We start from the raw sequence: 20,176 nt of genomic DNA, 5'->3' as shown, positions 1-20,176 counted from the left end.
TGGCTTTATGGTTAAGTATTCGACTGACTACCTGTGTACCGGACAGTCAGTCTGCTTTGTGCATCCATCTTCTGCTGAGACTTGACACTCTTAGCTTGTGGTACTGTTTTATCAGTAATAAACACATCAGCGTCTTCACGTTTCTCTCCCAGCTCCCGAAGCTGCCCGTCCTTGCTCAGCAGCATGGGTTTGGCCCATAATACACCAGATATGATTAACAAATGTAAGAGGAAAATAATTATGAAATACTTGATTGCGAAAGCACAGAGTGGCAGAACATCTATAAATGCAATCAAGGTGAGGGAGGAAGTGATTAGGGGCTCATGTTGATGTGATTGGACTTAAAGGTGAGAGCAGCACCGGCAGCCAAGAGAACTCATCCAAGTTCTCTCAGTGACAAATTGCACAGTTTGCTGCTGGTTGGCAATAAAACGCCAGCAAGGGCCTTAATAAAGTGAGAGTATCTGCCAAATGGAGAGGAAAAAAGAGCGAGATGAATGTAAAAGAGGGGGAAAAAAGAGGTTGTAATTAGATACAGAAAGAGTGGAGCAACAGATTAGAGTGAGTGCATGCTGGGCAGGGTCTGAGCCTGCAGCTCAGGATCAGCTCCATCCTGCCCCAGTTGAGCTGGTTCCAGCCTTCCTCTCTGAGAAACTGAGATGCTGACAGAGCAGAGAGGATTGCACTTCAATCACATGCATCTGAAAACCGTATTTCCGTCAAATCCTTTGGTTTGAAGGGGAAATGACAAAGTTTTGATTCTTGTTTATAATTAGATCAGTCTGATTAAGAATAAATGCACACTGAAGGATTTACAAATGTGTTGTGGTGTAACTGACTCAGCTTTCTTGGTCGTTGTAAATATAAAAAGAATCCACAAAAATATTTAACATTCACAAATGTATTCCCGCCCTGTGCTGACACGACTCCACGCCGAGTCCTCCAGTGTGAGATTCACATCAATCAATCATCTTTATTTTTTTACAAAGCCCAAAACCAAAAATGTGATCTTGCCTCATGGGGCTTTATAATCTTCACAGTGCAACATCATCTGTCCTGAGACCTCCGATCAGTGACATGAAAAACTCCCTAAAAACACCCTTTCCAGAAAAAAAGGGCAGAAGCCTGATAGCGGAGATTGAGGAGGCAGATTCTCGCGTCTGATCTGGAGCACAACACTCCATGTTCCCATTTTAGGAATCGAGGAATCTATCGATGATTCTGCTGATCAGTCGAGTAACCGTACAAGAGGAACCGCGCATTCTGCATTTTTTTTCGATTATGTTACTTTTACTTATTTAAGAGCAGTGGTACTCTACAAAAGAGAGAATAAGACAAATCTCTTAAATGGACAAATATGAAACGCTAATGTAAAAGTACGAAGTAAAGTCACTTTATTTTGACTGTACTTTTACTGTTTTTAATTTTAATTTTTTCTGAAGTACAAACAGAGAGGTCGGTTCACCAACACGCCACCTTCCTCTCCTCTCATGAGTTTGTGTGTCTGTGTTTAGTAGCCACAAACACCAACAAGAGAGCCATTCATGTACAACAAAAGCAATACAAATGTTGATTTTTCAAAAAGAAGGAACAATTACATGGAAGATGTTTAATAGTAATGAGGTGTTTTTACATTGTGGTATTCATGCTTTACTTCAGTAAAGATCTGAGTTCTTTTTCCATGCCAACAGGTCTGGGATCAGTGCTCCAGTGACTCTGGCTCAGTAAATCGTGTTTTATTTGCACACATGCATGCACACCCACACACCCACACACCCACACAGACACTCGTGCACACATGTGCAGACATGCCCACACACACACACACACACACACACACACACACACACACACACACACACACACACACACACACACACACACACACACACACACAGCCACAGCCACAGCCACAGTCGACCTGCTGTCACTGTAATCATATCAAGGAGGAAACACAGGAGTCTCAGCAGGACAAACGTGCCCCTGTGTTCATCCTCAGCAGGCCTGACTCCAGCACCAGCATTTCCCTAAGAGTCCATCAACAGCTGCAGCTGATCAGATCTGCTGCTCGAGTCCTCACTACACCAGGAAAGTGGACCACATCACTCCTGGTCTCAGGTCCTCACAGGGGCTTCCTGTCTCTCAGAGAACAGAGTTCAAAACATGCTGCTGGTCTATAAAGAACAAAATGGTTCAGGGCCAAAATATTTTCTGACCTCCTAGTGTACTACGAACCATCCAGACCACTTACGTCACCTGGGACAGGTTACAACAAGTCTACTACCTGGGAAAGGTCTACTACCTGTGACGGGTCAACTACCTGTGACGGCTCTACTACGTGTGACCGGTCTACTACCTGTGACGGGACTAATACCTGTTATGGGTCTACTACCTGTGACGGGTCAACTACCTGTGACGGGTCTACTACCTGTGACGGGTCAACTACCTGTGACGGGTCTACTACCTGTGACAGGTGTACTACCTGTGACAGGTGTACTACCTGGGATGGGTCTATTACCGGGGACGGGTCTACTACCTTGGACAGGTCTACTACCTTGGACAGGTCTACTACCGTGGACGGCTCTACTACGTGTGACCGGACTACTACCTTTGACGGGTCAACTACCTGGGACGGGTCTAATACCTGTGATGGGTCTACTACCTGGGACGGGTCCACTAGGTGTGACGGGTCTACTACCTGGGGTGGGTCTAATACCTGTGATGGGTCTACTATCTGGGACGGGTCCACTACGTGCGACGGGTCTACTACCTGGGATGGGTCTACTACCTCAGAAAGGTCTACTACCTGTGACGGGTCAACTACCTGTGACGGGTCTACTAACTGTGACAGGTGTACTACCTGGGACGGGTCTATTAGCGGGGATGGGTCTACTACCTTGGACAGGTCTACTACCATGGACGGCTCTACTATGTGTGACCGGTCTACTACCTGTGACGCATCTACTACCTGGGACGGGTCATATACCTGTGATGGGTCTACTACCTGGGACGGGTCCACCACGTGTGACGGGTCTACTACCTGGGGTGGGTCTAATACCTGTGATGGGTCTATTACCTGGGACGGGTCAACTACATGCGACGGGTCAACTACCTGGGATGGGTCTACTACATGGAACGGGTCTACTATCGGGGATGGCTCTACTACGTGTGACTGGTCTACTACATGTGATGGGTCTACTACCTGTGACACGTCTACTACCTGGGACGGGTCCACAAATGTGACGGGTCTTCTACCTGGGGCGGGTCTAATACCTGTGATGGGTCTACTACCTGTGACAGGTCTACTACCTGTGACGCGTCCACTACCTGGGACGGGTCCACTCCGTGCGATGGGTCTACTACCTGGGACGGGTCTACTACATGGAACGTGTGACCGGTCTACTACGTGTGACAGGTCTACTACCTGTGACGGAAATAATACCTGTGATGGGTCTACTACCTGTGACAGGTCTACTACCTGTGACGCGTCTACTACCTGTGACGCGTCTACTACCTGGGACGGGTCCACTACGTGTGACGGGTCTACTACCTGGGGCGGGTCTAATACCTGTGATGGGTCTACTACCTGTGACAGGTCTACTACCTGTGACGCGCTTACTACCTGGGATGGGTCCACTACGTGTGACGGGTCTACTACCTGGGGCGGGTCTAATACCTGTAATGGGTCTACTACCTGGGACGGGTCCACTACATGCGATGGGTCTACTACCTGGGACGGGTCTACTACATGGAACAGGTCTACTATCAGGGACGGGTCTACTATGTGTGACCGGTCTACTACCTGTGACGGAAATAATACCTGTGATGGGTCCACTACCTGTGACGCGTCTACTACCTGGGACGGGTCCACTACGTGTGACGGGTCTACCACCTGGGACGGCTCTACCACCTGGGCCGGCTGTACTACCTGGGACGGCTGTACTACATGTACCAGCAGTCAGAGGTAAACATGGTAAGGCAGCTTTAAGTTCCATGCACTAAATGTCTGGAAAAAACTCCCAAGAAACTGCTGGTGTGATAAAATCCTCAGAGCCTCTAAACCAAGGCTGAAAACTGGAATGTTGGTCACTGCTTTTTATTAAGTTATTATTTCCACTCCGCACTGTAACATCACAACTATTTATTCTGTTTTTGCTGTTGTCTTTTCTGCCTTTCTGTTGTATTTCCTTTTCTCATATTTTAGCTTTTTTATTTCCCTTTGTTATTTAAATATTGTGTCTGTTGGTGTTATTTTATCGTGTTCTTCTTCTGCAGTAAATGTAAAGGGCCTTGAGGTGACTTGTTGCTGAAACCTGCTGTTTCATAAATTTGCCTCGTCTTACCGTTCAAGTTGTGAGCTTTATATCCTCATAACCCACAGTGGAGGAGTTTCACGCTGACCCTGGCAATCACTTGTCTCGGCAGCGCTGTGATGCCGATCATGTGGGTCGTCCAACCTCCAGCTTTGTAAACTTGCTCACAATCTCCTGGTTTATCTCTTGATCGATGTACTTCTATCACGTGCAAGAAGAATTTGTGTTCATGTTAAGTCCTGCACATGGTTTTCTTTTCTACAATGCCAATGCCATTCGTGGATATTTCTGTGCGGCCTGATCTGCTCCGTGCAGGTTGACGGTTCTGCCTAGTGGTGTGTGTGTGTAGTAATTGTCTGAAGTACAGGCAGGCTGCTTTACCAGAGCACAACAACAGTTTAGGCTGTAGTACCACTTTTATTCAACGAAAAATAGAAATATTAATAATCTGAGTGATTTTAACAGCATTCCCAGCGCCGCTGGTTACCACCACTGGTACTGTCAGTCCAACACCCTTAAAGAATCATCCACTAACACAGGGAATGCGTTATTATGTAACAGGTATGTTAATAAAGGGCTTATTATTTCATGTAATGTATAATTAGTGAGACCTGAACATGAGCCTTGTTCACATTAAACTAGGTTTTAAATACTTGGTGCAAAAGACCTGTTTGTGTTCTGTCCAGAGACTGAAGGCTTTGATCGCTGTGGTCTTGAAGCCAAACTGTGGTGTTTTGGGGTTTTGCTCTTTTGTTTGATCATTCACTTCCGCTTCCTGTTGTGTTTTGCCTTGCTAACTTCATTGAGGCTTCCCTTCCCCCGTGGTGCTGAGGCTGACTGACCACACCTGCCTCCGCCTCTGCAATCAAGTGAGGAGAGCTGCAGCGCCTCAGCTCAGCACCAAAGAGATGACTAGGCTCCATCTGGTAGCACCTCATGGCTTCCTCACTTGAGACATTTTCGTGATTTTAACTCCAGCGATCCTTTTGTGATTTTTTTTTGTGACTAACTCCAGTGTTTTGTCTTTTCCAGTGCCTCCTCACTCAATCCCTCTCACCACCACCAGCCTAGCCCTAACCCTCCCTGGATTACCCCTGTTTAATTATTTCCTGTATCAGCAAAAAATATCCCCTCAAACTTGTTCCGCTCTCTGCTCCTGGATTCAAACATCTGGACTGGACAGCAAGTCACTCTGAAGCAGTCAGAGACACCTTCAGTACGTCCGACTCTGGGCTGAATTAAGAAAAGGTAGCTGCACATGACAGAAAATATCTCCTCAAATGTTCCCCTTAAAGTAAAGTCACCAAAGCACACTGCTTTTTGACTGTACACATATATTCCAGTCTTTTGATTTTATTTTAATTAACTATTTATTTTGTCCTGAAATGCATTGTCTTTGGCAATAGCACCTGACAGATGTGAATCTCTTGTTTCTTTCCTTTCATCTCCTTTCATCCAATTTCATCAAAACCTTTTCAGTTTTGTTGATATCCTGCTAGAGGTGCCGCTGATCACAACTTCCTCGGCAGAAGTAACACCAGGATGTTCACAGATGCCAAAACATACCTGCGTTCTCATCACAATATTTTGTTTTCAAAGAAATCAATGAGAATCCACTGAACACTTTTGCATTGTCCCTTCATTCTGCCCCAAGTCCTGCTGGGTTCTGCCATGATTCATGACACGTTTGTGGATCAGCTCTTCGACTACATTGGGTTTACCTCTGGATCATTAGCAAATGAACACATCAGCCCCCACCCCACCCAGAGTACTACCACTGCAGGTCTGGACAAGTACTGAACCCTTGACAGGAGAACTGACCAATCACACATACTTGATTTGATGCAGTTATAGTCAGGTCTGGAGGTTCTAATGTCAGAGTGACCGTACCTCCCCAGAGAAGGCTTGTCCATTGAGCAGATGTTCTGAGCCCTGGCCGTCCTCGCTGCCGAAGTGTAGCCGTATCTCCTCCAGACGATGGCTGTATGTCATTGGCCCACCAGAAATGTTCACCAGATGCTCCTTGTCCAGTCGCAGTGAGACGTGGCGGCCTGTGTTGTACATCGTTCCTCCCACCTGAGGGATAGAACACAACACATTCAAGCAATATTTTCATGTGTATTTTGTACATTTTACTCTCCAATGGGAGTCTTGAGCTCACAAACATGTTTTTCCCTCCTGCATCACTTCTTTGTGACCCAAGAATGCAAAAAGAGCCAGCCTCATATCTTTAGACTGAAGCTAATGGAGACTGACGACCAACAATGGCGTGGACAGCTGAATGCACCAGCTGGTTGCCAGAACTGAAGTGTTCCAGATACTTAGTTTTAATCTTCAATCAAAATGTTGAGGATGGATGAAGTGAACCTGGATTACACTGGACAATGATCTTGACAGTTTGTTTGTTAGCAGTTTAGCTGTTGTTAGCTAATGTTCTAATTCTCTGATAATTATTGTCATATTTGCACTTTATTCTAATGTTGTAATTATACTGCCATGCAGTGCAGTCACCCCTGCTTGGTTTAGATTTTTAAATCATCGTTACCCAACTTTTTTACAAACACTATGTGTGCTTTTCCCCTTATACGAGTTGTTGTTTGGTCTTCCTAACCTCTCTGTCTTCATTGTGAAGGTCTGTGTCGTGTTGATCCTGTATTGTGTGAACTGTGAGCTGCTGTAACAAGTGAAACTCCCTGATGTGGGATTGTTAAAGTTGATCTCATCTTATCTTAACATATCTGAGCATCAAACTTCTATTGCTTTGGAGAGGGGGTTGTGGGTGTTTAGTGTTTCCACTGATTTTGTTTTTATAGAACAAATCTCAAGTATGAAAACATTGGTGAATCCAGCAAACTCTCATGAATTTTGTTAATACGAGTGATTTAAGAATGAATCTGTGTGTGCTGGAGGAGAGTAATGAGGAGATATCGTTGACAGCAGGAAGTCTACTTCTGCTTGGTCCGGTATTGTCGCCCTGCTCAGTTATTTATGCAGCAGCAGTCCTGAGGGCTTATTTAATTGGGCAGAACTCTGAGCAGGAAGGAGAGGCAATGTTGTAAATAGATGGAGATTTTGCTGTGGCAAGTGTACAAAATAGAGGCAGAGATGTAATAAAGAAGAACTTCACCTTCAAAGGTTGAAATCATCAGAATACTTTCAAGTGATAAATTGCAAGACTTTTGGGGAGAAACACTGTCACATAAAATCAGTTCAGTATTTCTATTTATCGATAGTAGAGATTTGCAATATTTCCGGTATGATTCTGGAGGGACCATCGCTCTTTTTGCCCTCTCTCTTCTTTGCTTTACCTCCTTGCCCACTCTCTCCTTTCCTTTTACCACTCACTTTCAAAATTATCACCCCCCTCATTTAAATTCCCTTAGAAAGAAGTCTACCCACACACCGTAAATATTTTATAGGACTCTTGAAAAATCAAAGATTTGAAAGGAAAGAGAGGAAGATGGAGTGATGCAAAGAAGAGATGAGTGGGGGGATTGAAGCAAGGCTGCAGATGTGGGGAGGTGAGACCCCTGCAACGACCAGAATACTGTCACCCATATCAGGCTGTAATTTCTGAGTGGAGGTATTGAAGTGTATGGAATCCCTGCAACCCTGATGTTAATGTTACCAATCATTCATCACAGTGAGTCCTGCCTGCTTCTCTGTCCATGGCTGACATTACACGCATTCTCATGGGCCTTAACACAAACATAAGCATTTTAGATGTAAGGTCAGATATTGAGGGAATAGATCTGAAGTAACTGCCTCAGAACTGCTGTGCAGGAAGGGTATGTGGCCTTATTGCTGTGTCTTCATCAGTTTTTTGAGACATGAAAAGTAATTTGTGATTGTGGGTTTGAGTAGGTTTGATCTTGTTGGAGCTACAAGGTGATGGCAGCACTGTCACTTTGAGAAACACTGTTGTAGGCCGTGTCAGAAAAGACAGGATTGCATGGATGGATGAAGAAGATGACCTCCAACTCAATAAGTGTTGTTCCAGTAGATTGCTTTTGTCAGGCTGGATGGCTAAAGGCTTGCTTGGGAGTTGTGGGAAGTGGAATGTGGAAGGAGTGGCAGAAGACTGGAGAGTTTTCTTGTTTGTCTTGTAGCGGAAGTGAGAAATGGTGCAAGTTGAGTACAAAGCCGCTACTTTCTAATTGGAGGTTCTTCCTGTCTCCTGAGATCAAGAGTCCCTGGTGAGGAACTGGTAGACTCACAAAGGCAAAACAAGGCGAGACATAACCTTTGTGTGTTTCATCTTAAATACACAGTTAATCATGAATGAATTTGGAGTGGAGCTGGTAAGTCCACATTTCGCTTCATTTAGCCAGCTGTTAGGAGCCCGATGGGAAGAATGAACAGAGACAACAGCAACACACCAGACAAAGTCGTGCAGTTACAGCTTGCAGACAAAGCAAAGGCAGACATATCTGCTATGTTATTATTCTATAGAGTCTCCACATGAATGTGACTAATGAAGTCATTATTACAGGTGATTCCATATTTGCAGTCTGTGTGTTATATTTGTTTTGGGGGTCTATTGTTTTCTAAATAAATTGAACCAGTCTGATCAGTCTTTTCACAATTTCCTCTTACATTGAAATCAATGCAGTCATTTGGTCTCAGTAGGTTTGTGTTTTTCAACTTTGCACACATGATGCATATTTACCAAGAAACAAACACAGAAACAATTAGATATGAGCAGGAAACTTGTACGAGGACATCCGACTGAGGCGGATCACATTGAAACAACGCATGATAGTAGAGAGGACATCCATCCATCCATTTTCTACCACTTATCCATTAAGGGGTGGAGCCTATCCCAGCTGACATTGGGTGAGAGGCGGGGTTCACCCTGGACGGGTCACTAGTCCCTTGCAGGGTCATCAGAAGCAATTAGGTGTTCAGTATCTTGGTCAAGGACACTTGGACATGGTCACCAGGGGAAGTGGGTATTGAACCTGCAACCCTTCAGTTGCTAGAAGGCCTCTCTACCTCCGTGTCATGCTGCCCCGATGAGAGAGGACATATAGTTTTAAAAATCACAAAAATAATGAGCGCATCAGACAAACAACAAACATTATATGAGAAGAAAAACAGCTAGCTAGGACAGTAGATATGAATGATACATTGTCAGACAAATGGATAAACAACATATTTTAGTTGTCACGCGAGAGTAAAGCGACTAAGCGTGGTCCTACAGCAGTGCGGCGATCACACCAGTTTCTGGAGGGGAAAACAAAAGTGCCACAAAGAAATTACAAAAATGTACAAAGCGCTAAGGAGAAAATGTAGCTCTGACAACATCCATCTGTCCATTTTCTTTCGCTTATTCCTGTTAAGGGTGTGGGGGGGTGGAGCCTGTCCCAGCACCAGTCCATGGAAGGACCAACACATATAGACAGACAACCATTGGCTCTCCCAGTCACGCCTACGGTCAATTTAGAGTCTGGATTAACCTGGTCCCCTCTTGGGCGAGAGGCGGGGTTCACCCTGGACAGGTCGCCAGTCCATCGCAGAGCCGACATAGAGAGACAAACAACCATTCACACTCACATTCATACCTACGGTCAGTTTAGAGTATCAATCAGCCTAGTCCCCAAACTGATGTCTTTGGACTGTGGAGGAAGCTGGAGTACCAGAGAGAACCCAGCAGGAACAGGGAGAACATGGAGACTCACACAGAAAGACCCTGTGCTGCAGCCGGGGCTCCACCCACAACCATCTTGCTGGGGGGGCCACAGTGAGGACCACTGCTCCACTGTGCTGACCAGCTCTGAGAACAAATAAGTGAGAACAGCTTGAGCTTTGACTCTATTAAAGCAAGACAAAGAGGAACAAGTGTACCGGCGAGACATCAGAATAATTCAAAGCCAAACAAGTCTTACTCTGCTGATGATGCAATATTCTTGGAATTAATTACAAATACTTTTCATAATCAATTTGTGATTTATCAGTGACAGCAGCTAGAAATGTACCATGACTGTCCTGTTTCCTGCTTGTCTGTTCTTCAGTAGGGTTAGGGGGTCAGGGTCACATGGTTCAGATCAGGAGTGTTTAATCAAATATCTAAATAGGAACACTTTTACTTAACATAATTATTATTTTGAAAATAATATCCTCTGTTTCACCGAAAAGATATTAAGCTATTTTGCAAACTGATTCATATCTACATTGTTGATGAAAAGATAAATACTGTGTGCAACACTGACAGAAAGCCTTTACAATGTGTACTAGCACTCAAGTGATAAATATTGGAGAGTTGCTGTCAGTGAGTGCGAACCAAAGCTCAACTCTAGCTGAAGCTCAATGTGAGCCGAAACTCAATGCTAGCCAAAACTAAATGCTAGCCACCTCTCTGGGTGAGAGACGGAGGGCCGGGGTGGGCTTTTTGATCACCCCAGACTCTCTGCCTGTACGTTGGGGTTTACCCCGGTGGACGAAAGGGTTGCTTCCCTGTGCCTTCGGGTTGGGGAACGGGTCCTGACTGTGGTCTGCACTTATGCGCTGAACACCAGTGCAGAGTACCCACCCTTTTTGGAGTCCTTGGGAAGGGTGCTGGATGGGGCCCAGACTGGGGACTCCATTGTCCCACTGGGAGACTTCAACACTCACGTGGGCAATGACAGCGTGACCTGGAGGGGTGTGATTTGGAGAAACGGCAGGCCCGACCTGAACCCGAGTGGTGTGCAGTTATTGGACTTCTGTGCAAGCCGCAGTTTGTCCATAAGTAAACACCATGTTCGGACATAAGTATGCCCAACGGTGAACGTGGCACAAGGACATCCTTGGTCACAGGTCTATGATCGATTTTATAGTCATTTCATCTGACCTGCGACCGCATGTTTTGGACACTCGGGTGAAGAGAGGAGCTGAGCTGTCATCTGATCACCATCTGGTGGTGAGTTAGATCAGGTGGCAGGGGAAGACGCTGCACAACCCTGGTAGGCCAAATGAGTATTGAGGGTTTGTTGGGAACGCCTGCTGGAAGAACCTGTTAGAATGATCTTCAACTCCCACCTCCGGCAGAGCTTTGACCACATCTCGGGGACGGTGGGGGACATTGAGTCTGAATGGGCCATGTTCCGCTCTGCCATTGTCGAGGCGGCTGTTGTGAGCTGTGGCCGTAAGGCTGCTGGGGCCGGTCGCGGCGGTAATCCTCAAACCCGCTGGTGGACACCAGGTGAGGGGAGCCGTCAGGCTGAAGAAGGAGTTGGGCATGGTTGGCCTGTGGGTCCCCAGAGGCAGCCAACCGGTACCAACAGGCCAAGCGGTGTGCAGCCATGGTGGTCGCCAAGGCAAAAACTCAGGCGTGGGAGGAGTTCAGTGAAGCCATGGAGAATGACTATCGGTGGCCTTCGAAAAGGTTTTGGGAAACTGTCCGTTGCCTCAGGGGGGAAGGAGGCAACTTGCCCACACTGTTTACAGTGGGGACGGGAGACTGCTGATGTCAACTGGGGAGATAATTGGGCGGAATATTTTGAGGAACGCCTCAATCCCACCAACACATACTCCATGGAGGAGACAGAGCTTGGGGAGTGCTTGGGGGTGGGGGGTCGTCCAATCTCCGGGCAGAAATCACAGAGGCAGTTAAACAACTCTGCAGTGGCAGTGCTCCGGGGGTGGATGAGATCCGCCCTGGGTATCTCAGACTTTGGATGTTGTGGGGCTGTCTTGGTTGACATGTCTCTGCAACATTGCATGGACATTGGGGGCGATGCCTTTGGAGTGGCACACCAGAGTGGTGGTCCCCATCTTTAAGAAAGGGGACCAGAGGGTGTGTTCCAACTATCGGGGGATCACACTCCTCAGCCTCCCTGGAAAGGTCTACGCCAGGTTACTGGAGACGAGAGTCAGGGCGATAGTCAAACCTCAGATTGAGGAGGAGCAGTGTGGTTTTCGTCCTGGCCGTTGAACCATGGATCAGCTCTTCACCCTTGCTAGGGTGCTGAAGGGGGCATGGGAGTTTGCCCAACCTGTCCACATGTGTTTTGTGGATATGACCTTGTTCCCAGGAGCACCCTGTGGGGGTACCCCCGGGAGTATGGGGTGGATGGCCCCTTACAAAGAGCCGTTCAGTCTTTCAACCAGAGGAGTGAGAGTCTGGTCCATGTTGCTGGCAGTAAGTCGGACTCATTCCCAGTAAGGTTTGGACTCCACCAAGGCTGCCTTTTGTCACCAGTTCTGTTCATAACCTTTATGGACAGAATTTCTAGGCACAGCCAGGTGGTGGAGGGGGTCCAGTTTGGTGGCGGGAGGATGTCGTCTCTACTTTTTGCGGATGACGTGGTCCTCTTAGCTCCATCAGGCCATGACCTCCGGCTCTTGCTGGGACAATGAAGAAAATGAAGGCTGACGGTGTTTGTCATTGGGGACTAATCCTGAATAAACCATGCTGAGTGTTGATTACTCCACAAGCCAGTCAGCAGCTTGGTCTCTCTGACTTGTGAATTAATCCAATTTTACCATTTTTTGCGATTTGGCTGAATTCAGTAACTTGCAAGGTGACAAAATGGTGCCCATCCAAACCTGTTTTCTGTAGTCGACTGATTTCCTGCTTGTCCACACATGCTGGCAAGGATGCTGCCATTCAAGGTTCCACCCTGCGACCTCCACTATCACGATAATAACCACCACAAACCTGCTGTAGACTACAATCACTTCACAATATGGATTGTAAATGCTACACGTGCAGCAGGATGAAACTGTGGCGCGTCCTGACTGTGGTTCCACTCATCCATAGAGAGATGATGCTGCCAGAGTCAGAACTCCAGTCACAAGTTGCTTCCACACCAGCCAACGAGCTGCTAATTTGCCTGTCTTTTTTGTGGCTTGATCCAAGGTTTTAGACAAAGAGTGGTAAATTGGGGGTCAGTTTTCACCCGGCAATATACCTCCTCCAAGGATTCACTTATTGCCCCCTCCACTGCTATGTGAATCCAACCCGTCAATGTGCCGGCTCAGTGTGAGGTGGGCAAAGGTGTTGACGATGATGCAAACTTGCAAACATAACGTTTGCTAATTCTCCTGCATCAAACACTTCTGAGAATGTCAACACCAATGCTGCTGGAAGCCAGAGTGGCAGATTGCTGTTTTGACACTTACAGACTGTCACAAGGCTAAATATTCTTCCGACGCATGTTGTACGTCAGTGTTCATGTGCAACTTTGTGCTGCATGTCACATCACATGTTTACGCCCACACAAGTGGCAGCTTATTTGAAAAGACAAATATTCCACCTCCATTTCACACAGACAAGACGGCAAATTCCCACCTCTACCTGGCCATAAATTTGGCGCATTTAAACAGGGCTATAGACCCACAGAAAAGAGGAAAGCGATCAAGGTCAATGTGATACATTAGCATTTCATGTTGCATATTGTAGGAACCTTTGATATGTGAAAAATATTCACTAATATTATTTGGTGTTTCTTCTAACCTAACCCTCTCAGGACAGCAGGTGATGCTGTGTTATCTCTATCAGCAATATTCATTTTCAAATTATGCAGTTTCACTTATTTTCAGATAAAAGCCACTTTTCCTTTGTATTAAGGGCAATTTCACAAAATAATTGACAGGTTATTGGAGATGAGTGAAAATAGTGTATGTTGCAAGAATAAAAATGTTTATTCAGACATGGACAACCTTGACTGACTGAAAGGCGACTTCTTCCGCTTCCCTGTGCCAGTAAGTCTAGTTAGCTAGCTAGAGTAGCTGGACCCGCCAGCTACCGTCGAGTAAATCAATCCATCCATCCACTGTCTTCTGCTTGTTCCTATTAAGGGTCGCGGGGGGGCTGGAGCCTATCCCAGCATCTACGGGCGAGAGGCGGGGTTCACCCTGGACAGGTCGCCAGTCCATCGCAGAGCCGACATAGAGAGACGAACAACCATTCACACTCACATTCATACCTACGGTCAGTTTAGAGTATCAATCAGCCTAGTCCCCAAACTGATGTCTTTGGACTGTGGTAGGAAGCCGGAGTACCGGAGAGAACCCACGCAGGCACAGGGAGAACATGCAGACTCCACCCAGAGAGAACCAGTGCTAAAACCTCAAGTTGGAAACATGACTATTTAAGTTAAAACTGAATTAAATGTGTAAAAGCACAGATCAACATGTTTTTTTCATTTCTCTTGTGTACTGAATGGTGTTGGAGTGCAAACGTAATTGTCCTGTCATGGTAACTGTACCAGCAATACTGAAAGAGGCCACTAGAGGGGGCAGGAATCTAAAACGCTGCAGAATGAATCTGCAGCTTGACAGCCAGCAGGCCAACTCCTCCAGGGTTAACAGACAAGAACTGTGTTCACACAATGATGAGAACGTGGAACCACAGCAGGAACCCGCTTCCTTTATTTTGATGACAACTGATGTAACATGTAACTCACAGACTGTTTACATAGGCACCAATAAATAAACATGTCCCTGTGTAAAATGCACTTCGGTGACATCCATCCATCCATCCATTTTCATCCACTTATTCCTACATTAAGGGTCATGGGGGGGCTGGAGCCTATCCCAGCGTCAACGGGCGGGAGGCGGGGTTCACCCTGGACAGGTCGCCAGTGTGACATACATAAAAAGCATTTTCTATCCGGTGGCTCGCTGGGCTGGTGGGCCCGGGGTTACTGCCTTCTGGGGCGGCTTTGGGTCTCGCCTGTTGAGGGACGGTGTGGGGGCGTGGGGGCGGCTTCTCCTAACATGGCGGCACCCTGTGGGATTGGGGGTTGGGGGTTGGGGGTCCTTGGGCTGGGTCGGGGCCTCCACCCGGCATGGGGGGGTTGGGGGCCCTGTGCTCTGCTGCCGGGGATTTGCGCCGGTCCCCCGGTGGGGTCCTGCGGTGGGGGGGGTGTGGTCGCCTGGGCACAGGCGGGGCGTGCAGGGGCATATTTGCCCCCGGACGATGGGAGGAGGGTGGGGAAGGAAGGTTAGGTGGGGTTGCAGAGGGAGGGGGGTCGGGAGGGAGGGAGGGAGGGAGGTAGGGGCTGGAGAGTGAGGTAGAGGTGGATTGCTTGGCGCCTGGGACTTGCTGGTCTGGGGCCCTGCCGCTCCCCCGGGGGGGGGGGGGTCGCACCCACATCTGGGTGGGGTTTGCTAGCCTCGGCCCATCCTCGGGCGGGCTGGGCCCTGGCGTGGTGTCCTGGACTGCCGCCACTCCGGACAAAGGGAGGATGCTGGGGGATGTCTGAGGGATGGGGCCGACCTCCTTGATGCTGATCGAACTGGGGGCCCTGACCACGGGCTGCTGGCTGGGGGTTCCATTGTGCACTGGGGGCCTGGGCCCTCCCTGCCCTCTGACTGCACGGTGGTGGGCCCTCTGCCCGGATCTCCAGACAGTGCCCCTTGGTGCTCCCATCTGACCCCTGAACCAGGGAGGCTAGACTCCCTGTCGGCTGGTTGCAGTGGTGACGGAGTGGTCAGCGGGGCCAGTCTGGAAGTTGGCCCCCTGCAGGTCTGGCCCATTCCTCAGCCCTTCTCATTGCCTCTCTCCAATTTTAACTTCATTCTAATCATCCACATCATCACATCTGCATTCCCATGCACAACACGCACCCTGCACCATGTTGGGATGGGGGGGCAGCTGGGGCAGGGAGTGGGTCCAGTGCTGCCTCCTTTGCTAACTGCACCATTGCAGGCCTGGGGGCCTGGCCGGGGCTCTTTGGGGGGGGGGGGTGGTCCTCTTCCCAGCGTGGATGTTGGGCTGGGGTTGGTCAGGGGCCTTGCTGTTGTGCGGTGGATCGCTCGCTGGCGGTTTCACTAAGTCTGAGGTGCCCTGGACCATATCAGCATCTATGGAGTTCTCAGCCCCTGTATGGAAGAAGATGGGAGTATGATTGTTTTGTCCGGGGGTGGCGGTCCTGGGCGTGCGTGCCTTCGGCTCACCCCGGCGGGTGGGCTGGGCCTCTCCGGGGAGTGGGGGGTCCCAGCTGGCTGGCTGGTGGTGCCCTATAGCCTGAAGCCCTCCTGCTCTGGGGGGAGGGGGAGAACAGGGGATGAGTAGAGGGGATGGGGATCGTGGGTTGGGGGGGGGGGGATAGCTCTGTTCGGGGGCAGTGGGCCTGGTCGTTGTGGTGGGCTGTGGCTGCCCCACCTGGGTGTGGGGTGTGGGTGGGTGTCAGCCTCGCCGCTGGCGGACCCCTTGGGGGGCTCTGGTCGGGTCTCGGGCCAGAGGGGCCCTGTGCCCCTGGGCTCTGCTCATGCTGTGGGGGGGGGGGGGGGGTTGCCAGGCGGGACTAGGGTCATCTCTGCCCTGTCTCTCTGTGGATTGCTTCTGGGTGGGGGTTGCTGCTCCTATGCTTTCCTATGGGTCCTGGCATGGGTTGGGCCTGTGGCTGTTTCCTGGGGGGGGTGGGGTGGCCTGGGGCTCCCCGTGTCCTGGGGGTGTCGGGGTGCTCTGGTGACCTAGTCCTGACCTACCTGCTATCCCGGACTGGGGGTGCGATGTCCTGGCCCCCCACATCAGCTACAGCCAGCTATGCACAGCATCCAAGACAAACCGTAGCACACACACATACACATACACACGCGTATACACACATACACGCATGGGGCGCACAACTGACCCATAAACACACACTCAGACATTTATCTTAAAATTATATTAAACCAAATGGTAAGCCTGCACCGGAAATTCTGCAACCAATGATTTTTTTTCTTTCTTTTTCTTTTGTTGTTGTTACTTTTTCTTTGTTTGTTTATTTGTTTTTGTTTGTTTTGTCTGTTTGTTTTTGTTTGTTTTTTGTGTTTTTTAATTGTTGTTGTTGTTGTTTTCTGCTGTTGTTGTTGTTGTTTTGTCTCCCCCCTCCCCCTTGTCTTCGCTGTCCTGTCCCTGTTCTCTCTTCCTGTCCACTCCTGAGCCTGAGTCCGGTCGCTTTATCAGTGAACCAATACCATTCCTAATAAAAATCTATGATTATTTGTGAAGATCAAAACTGCATGTCACGCCATGTGTTGCTGCTGTACGTCTGGTGTAACCCTCCCAACACACCTCGTTCCGTTCCAGCATCCAATACAAGCTTTTCATTTGTTGTGAGAATGTTGCAGAGCATCAGAGCAGCAAATGTTCCCATAGCAACAGTGATGATCACAACACACCTCCACATTCCAGGTAATAGCTCCACTGCCGTAAACCACACGTGAAGAGCAGCGGTGACAGGGGGAACAACTGGTACACACTGGTGATGAGACAATGAGAGAAAATCTGCTGATTGTAGAGCACAAACCAAGAAAGTCAGTTCACCCTTGTTACAGGTACATATAGCGCCACACACGGCCAGACCAGGAGGATAGCGGTGACCCGCTGTAGTGGCCGTGAGTTTAATGTTACGTCACGTAACACATAACATACAAGCTGCTGCCTGTTCACACTGGGACATCAGGAGAATAACATAAGATAGAGGAGTGCAGCTCCAGGTTGGTTAGGAACAGAAAAATGTGATTTGTGTGTTAAGGTAGACACCAGGAATTAGAAACCACCTGTACCTGAGAATTAAATAAACTTTTGGATGCTCCACCCACATGTGACTGAGGAGATGAAGGTGAGGCAGGAGGCTTGCGATGCTTCCGTCATCTTCATCAGTCTTCATCTCAGTGTCTAGATGAGTGGCATGTCTGGGCATGTGTGTGTGTGTGTGTGTGTGTGGGTGGGTGTATGTGGGTGAGTATGTGTAACTTTGTGCATATGCTGTGTGTACATGTGTACATCTGTGTATGTGACTGTGTGCGAGTGTATGTATATGATGCATGAGTGTTTGTGTGTGTTTGTGTGTATATGTTTGTGTGTGTGTGTGTGTGTGTGTGTATGTGTGAGAGTGCGCGTGTGTGCGAGTGTTTGTGTATGTGTGTGCATGTGTGGACATTTGACCCCCAGAAACAAATGAACATCTCAGCGTGTCCAACGTTCTACCAACACTATCAGTGACAAGAACATCTACATTGCACCCTTGTTGGTTTTCGCAGCCTGAGCAGGTCAGCCTGGAAGAGCATTTCTTGGAGTCTCACCCTAGAAGCTAAACGTACCCCAGTGCTCACTGAGCAGAGACGGAAAGGAGGTCAGAATTAAATTAAATTTGAATCCACGTCCAATGGCAGCCTTCTGCTGGAGCTCTGCGAGCTGCTGCGCTGATTGTAGCAGCATCCTCATTAGCATTCAGACAGAGTGTGGGACTGCAAAGCTGCTGTCGGCCTACTTATCATTGTGGGCTGTTAGAAAGCTGAGCCATATGTGTGCATCGACCTGCTTGAAGTGCTGTATCCTATCTCTCCTCAAAGATCTGGATTCATAGCGGCTGCTGGGAAACCAGAGTAGGACTGCGAGAGAGGAAGCCCCGTATTTGGGTTTTGCTGCTGTGTGAGTGGTTAAAGAATTAGATTAATTATTGTCATGACTGAATTATCACCTCGACAAACACTGTGGCTTCTGGATGTAACCCTACACACGAGGAACGCTTTGGAGCAATTACAGCTAACGAGAAAGTAACATCACTTTGTTGTTCTGTTATTTGATGAGAAAAGATGGACAGTCACAGGAGAGGGGGAATAAGGAAGGAAGGGGAAAAAAGGAAGACTGGTTGAGTGGGGGTGAAAGTGGCAGGAAAAAACAATCTGTCCTCATAATGTGCCTTCAAATAGGAGAGGTCGCCCACGCAGAGACTTTGCTTCTGGGTACTTGGTTCTGATTTATTCATTTTGTTTGTGGGAAGGAATGATCCAATGGGGACTGTAGAGGGGGGAAGCCCTATGCCTGGGCCTCAGGCTTCTTTTTGTGGCTAAGACAGCAGTAACTCTAAATTTAGTTTTTCACATCATTATCACTTTGCCTATGTGCTTGAAGTGTGAATTTAGAAAGCTTGAGTTGGCTCCCAGAGGCTGGAGTGTTTCAGAGCTCAGGATTACTGCACCACTCTAAAATAAGGACTCTGTACACTAAGTTACAGCGTGATTCAGATCTGTTTCACATTTCAAAGTCTCCAAAAAGAAGAGAAGTATCCCTCACACTGTCTAAAGTTGCAATTGGTTTTATTAAATATATAACTAACGTTTCCGTACTGTGACCATCATGAGTGTGTAAAAGACAACAGTGGTAAAGGGAGCCATTTTGAAGCCTGTTTGGCTCAATGAGTCACCACAGGTGTGGATAATCAATCAGTTATCGGCAATCAAAACATAATCATTCACTGGTTAGCCAAACCCAAACTCAAACCCACTATATCCAATCCCAACAGTGACCCCTAACCCCGACCCACTACATCTAACCCTATTGCTATTGCTAACCTAAACGATAACCCCTAACCCATGACTTCGAACACTGACCCACGATGTCTAACCCTAATGCTAATGCTTACCCTAACCATGATCCTAACCCTGAGCCTGACCCCCAACCATGACCCAGATCCCAAACTCTTCCTAAGATTCTGTTCCTCAGCTAAGAACAATGTGTCATATAATGCCAGAATTTGGAAATTAAATTAAATGAATTCCCAAATTTGCACATAGAAAACGGTTTAAATAATATAGGATGTAATCAGTACATGCATTTGTAGTGCTGTGTACCTGTACAGGTGTGGAAGCTTCAGAATTCAACACCAATACAAGATGTCTGAGAAGGTTTGGTGAAGAAGGATTGCACATTTTCAAGCTTTACTCAGATATCTTTCTCACACACACCGTGTGCTCCCTTTGGTGGGAGTTAGGAACAGTGGCAACATGCAGCCAGGCTAGAAACCCCTAACCTGTTGCTGTTTGTCTCTGACAAGTCAATAACTGAATAACGAAGGAGGATCTGGGAGGGGGGCTGCACGGTGGTGCAGTGGTCAGCACTGTCACCTCACAGCAAGAAGGTTCCTGGTTCGAGTCCCGGC

At 47.9% G+C, this 20,176-nt stretch overlaps 1 protein-coding gene across 1 annotated transcript in view; it reads right to left on the bottom strand.

Moving 5' to 3' along the window:
* ca10a (carbonic anhydrase 10 (inactive)a) overlaps nt 1–20,176 on the bottom strand; it is a 162,322-nt gene that overhangs the window by 9,811 nt on the left and 132,335 nt on the right. The window contains exon 4 of the mRNA XM_086195302.1: nt 6,204–6,389. Coding sequence (XP_086051428.1) covers nt 6,204–6,389 — 186 coding nt within the window. The remainder of the gene's footprint in view (nt 1–6,203; nt 6,390–20,176) is intronic.

Source organism: Aulostomus chinensis, chromosome 23, assembly GCF_037954235.1.
Source record: "Aulostomus chinensis isolate RoL2024-O1b breed Wild chromosome 23, RoL_Achi_v1.0, whole genome shotgun sequence".
NCBI classification, from domain to species: Eukaryota; Metazoa; Chordata; class Actinopteri; order Syngnathiformes; family Aulostomidae; genus Aulostomus; species Aulostomus chinensis.
The sequence above is the reverse complement of the archived record's forward strand: the minus strand, read 5'-3'. Positions and strand labels throughout refer to the sequence as shown.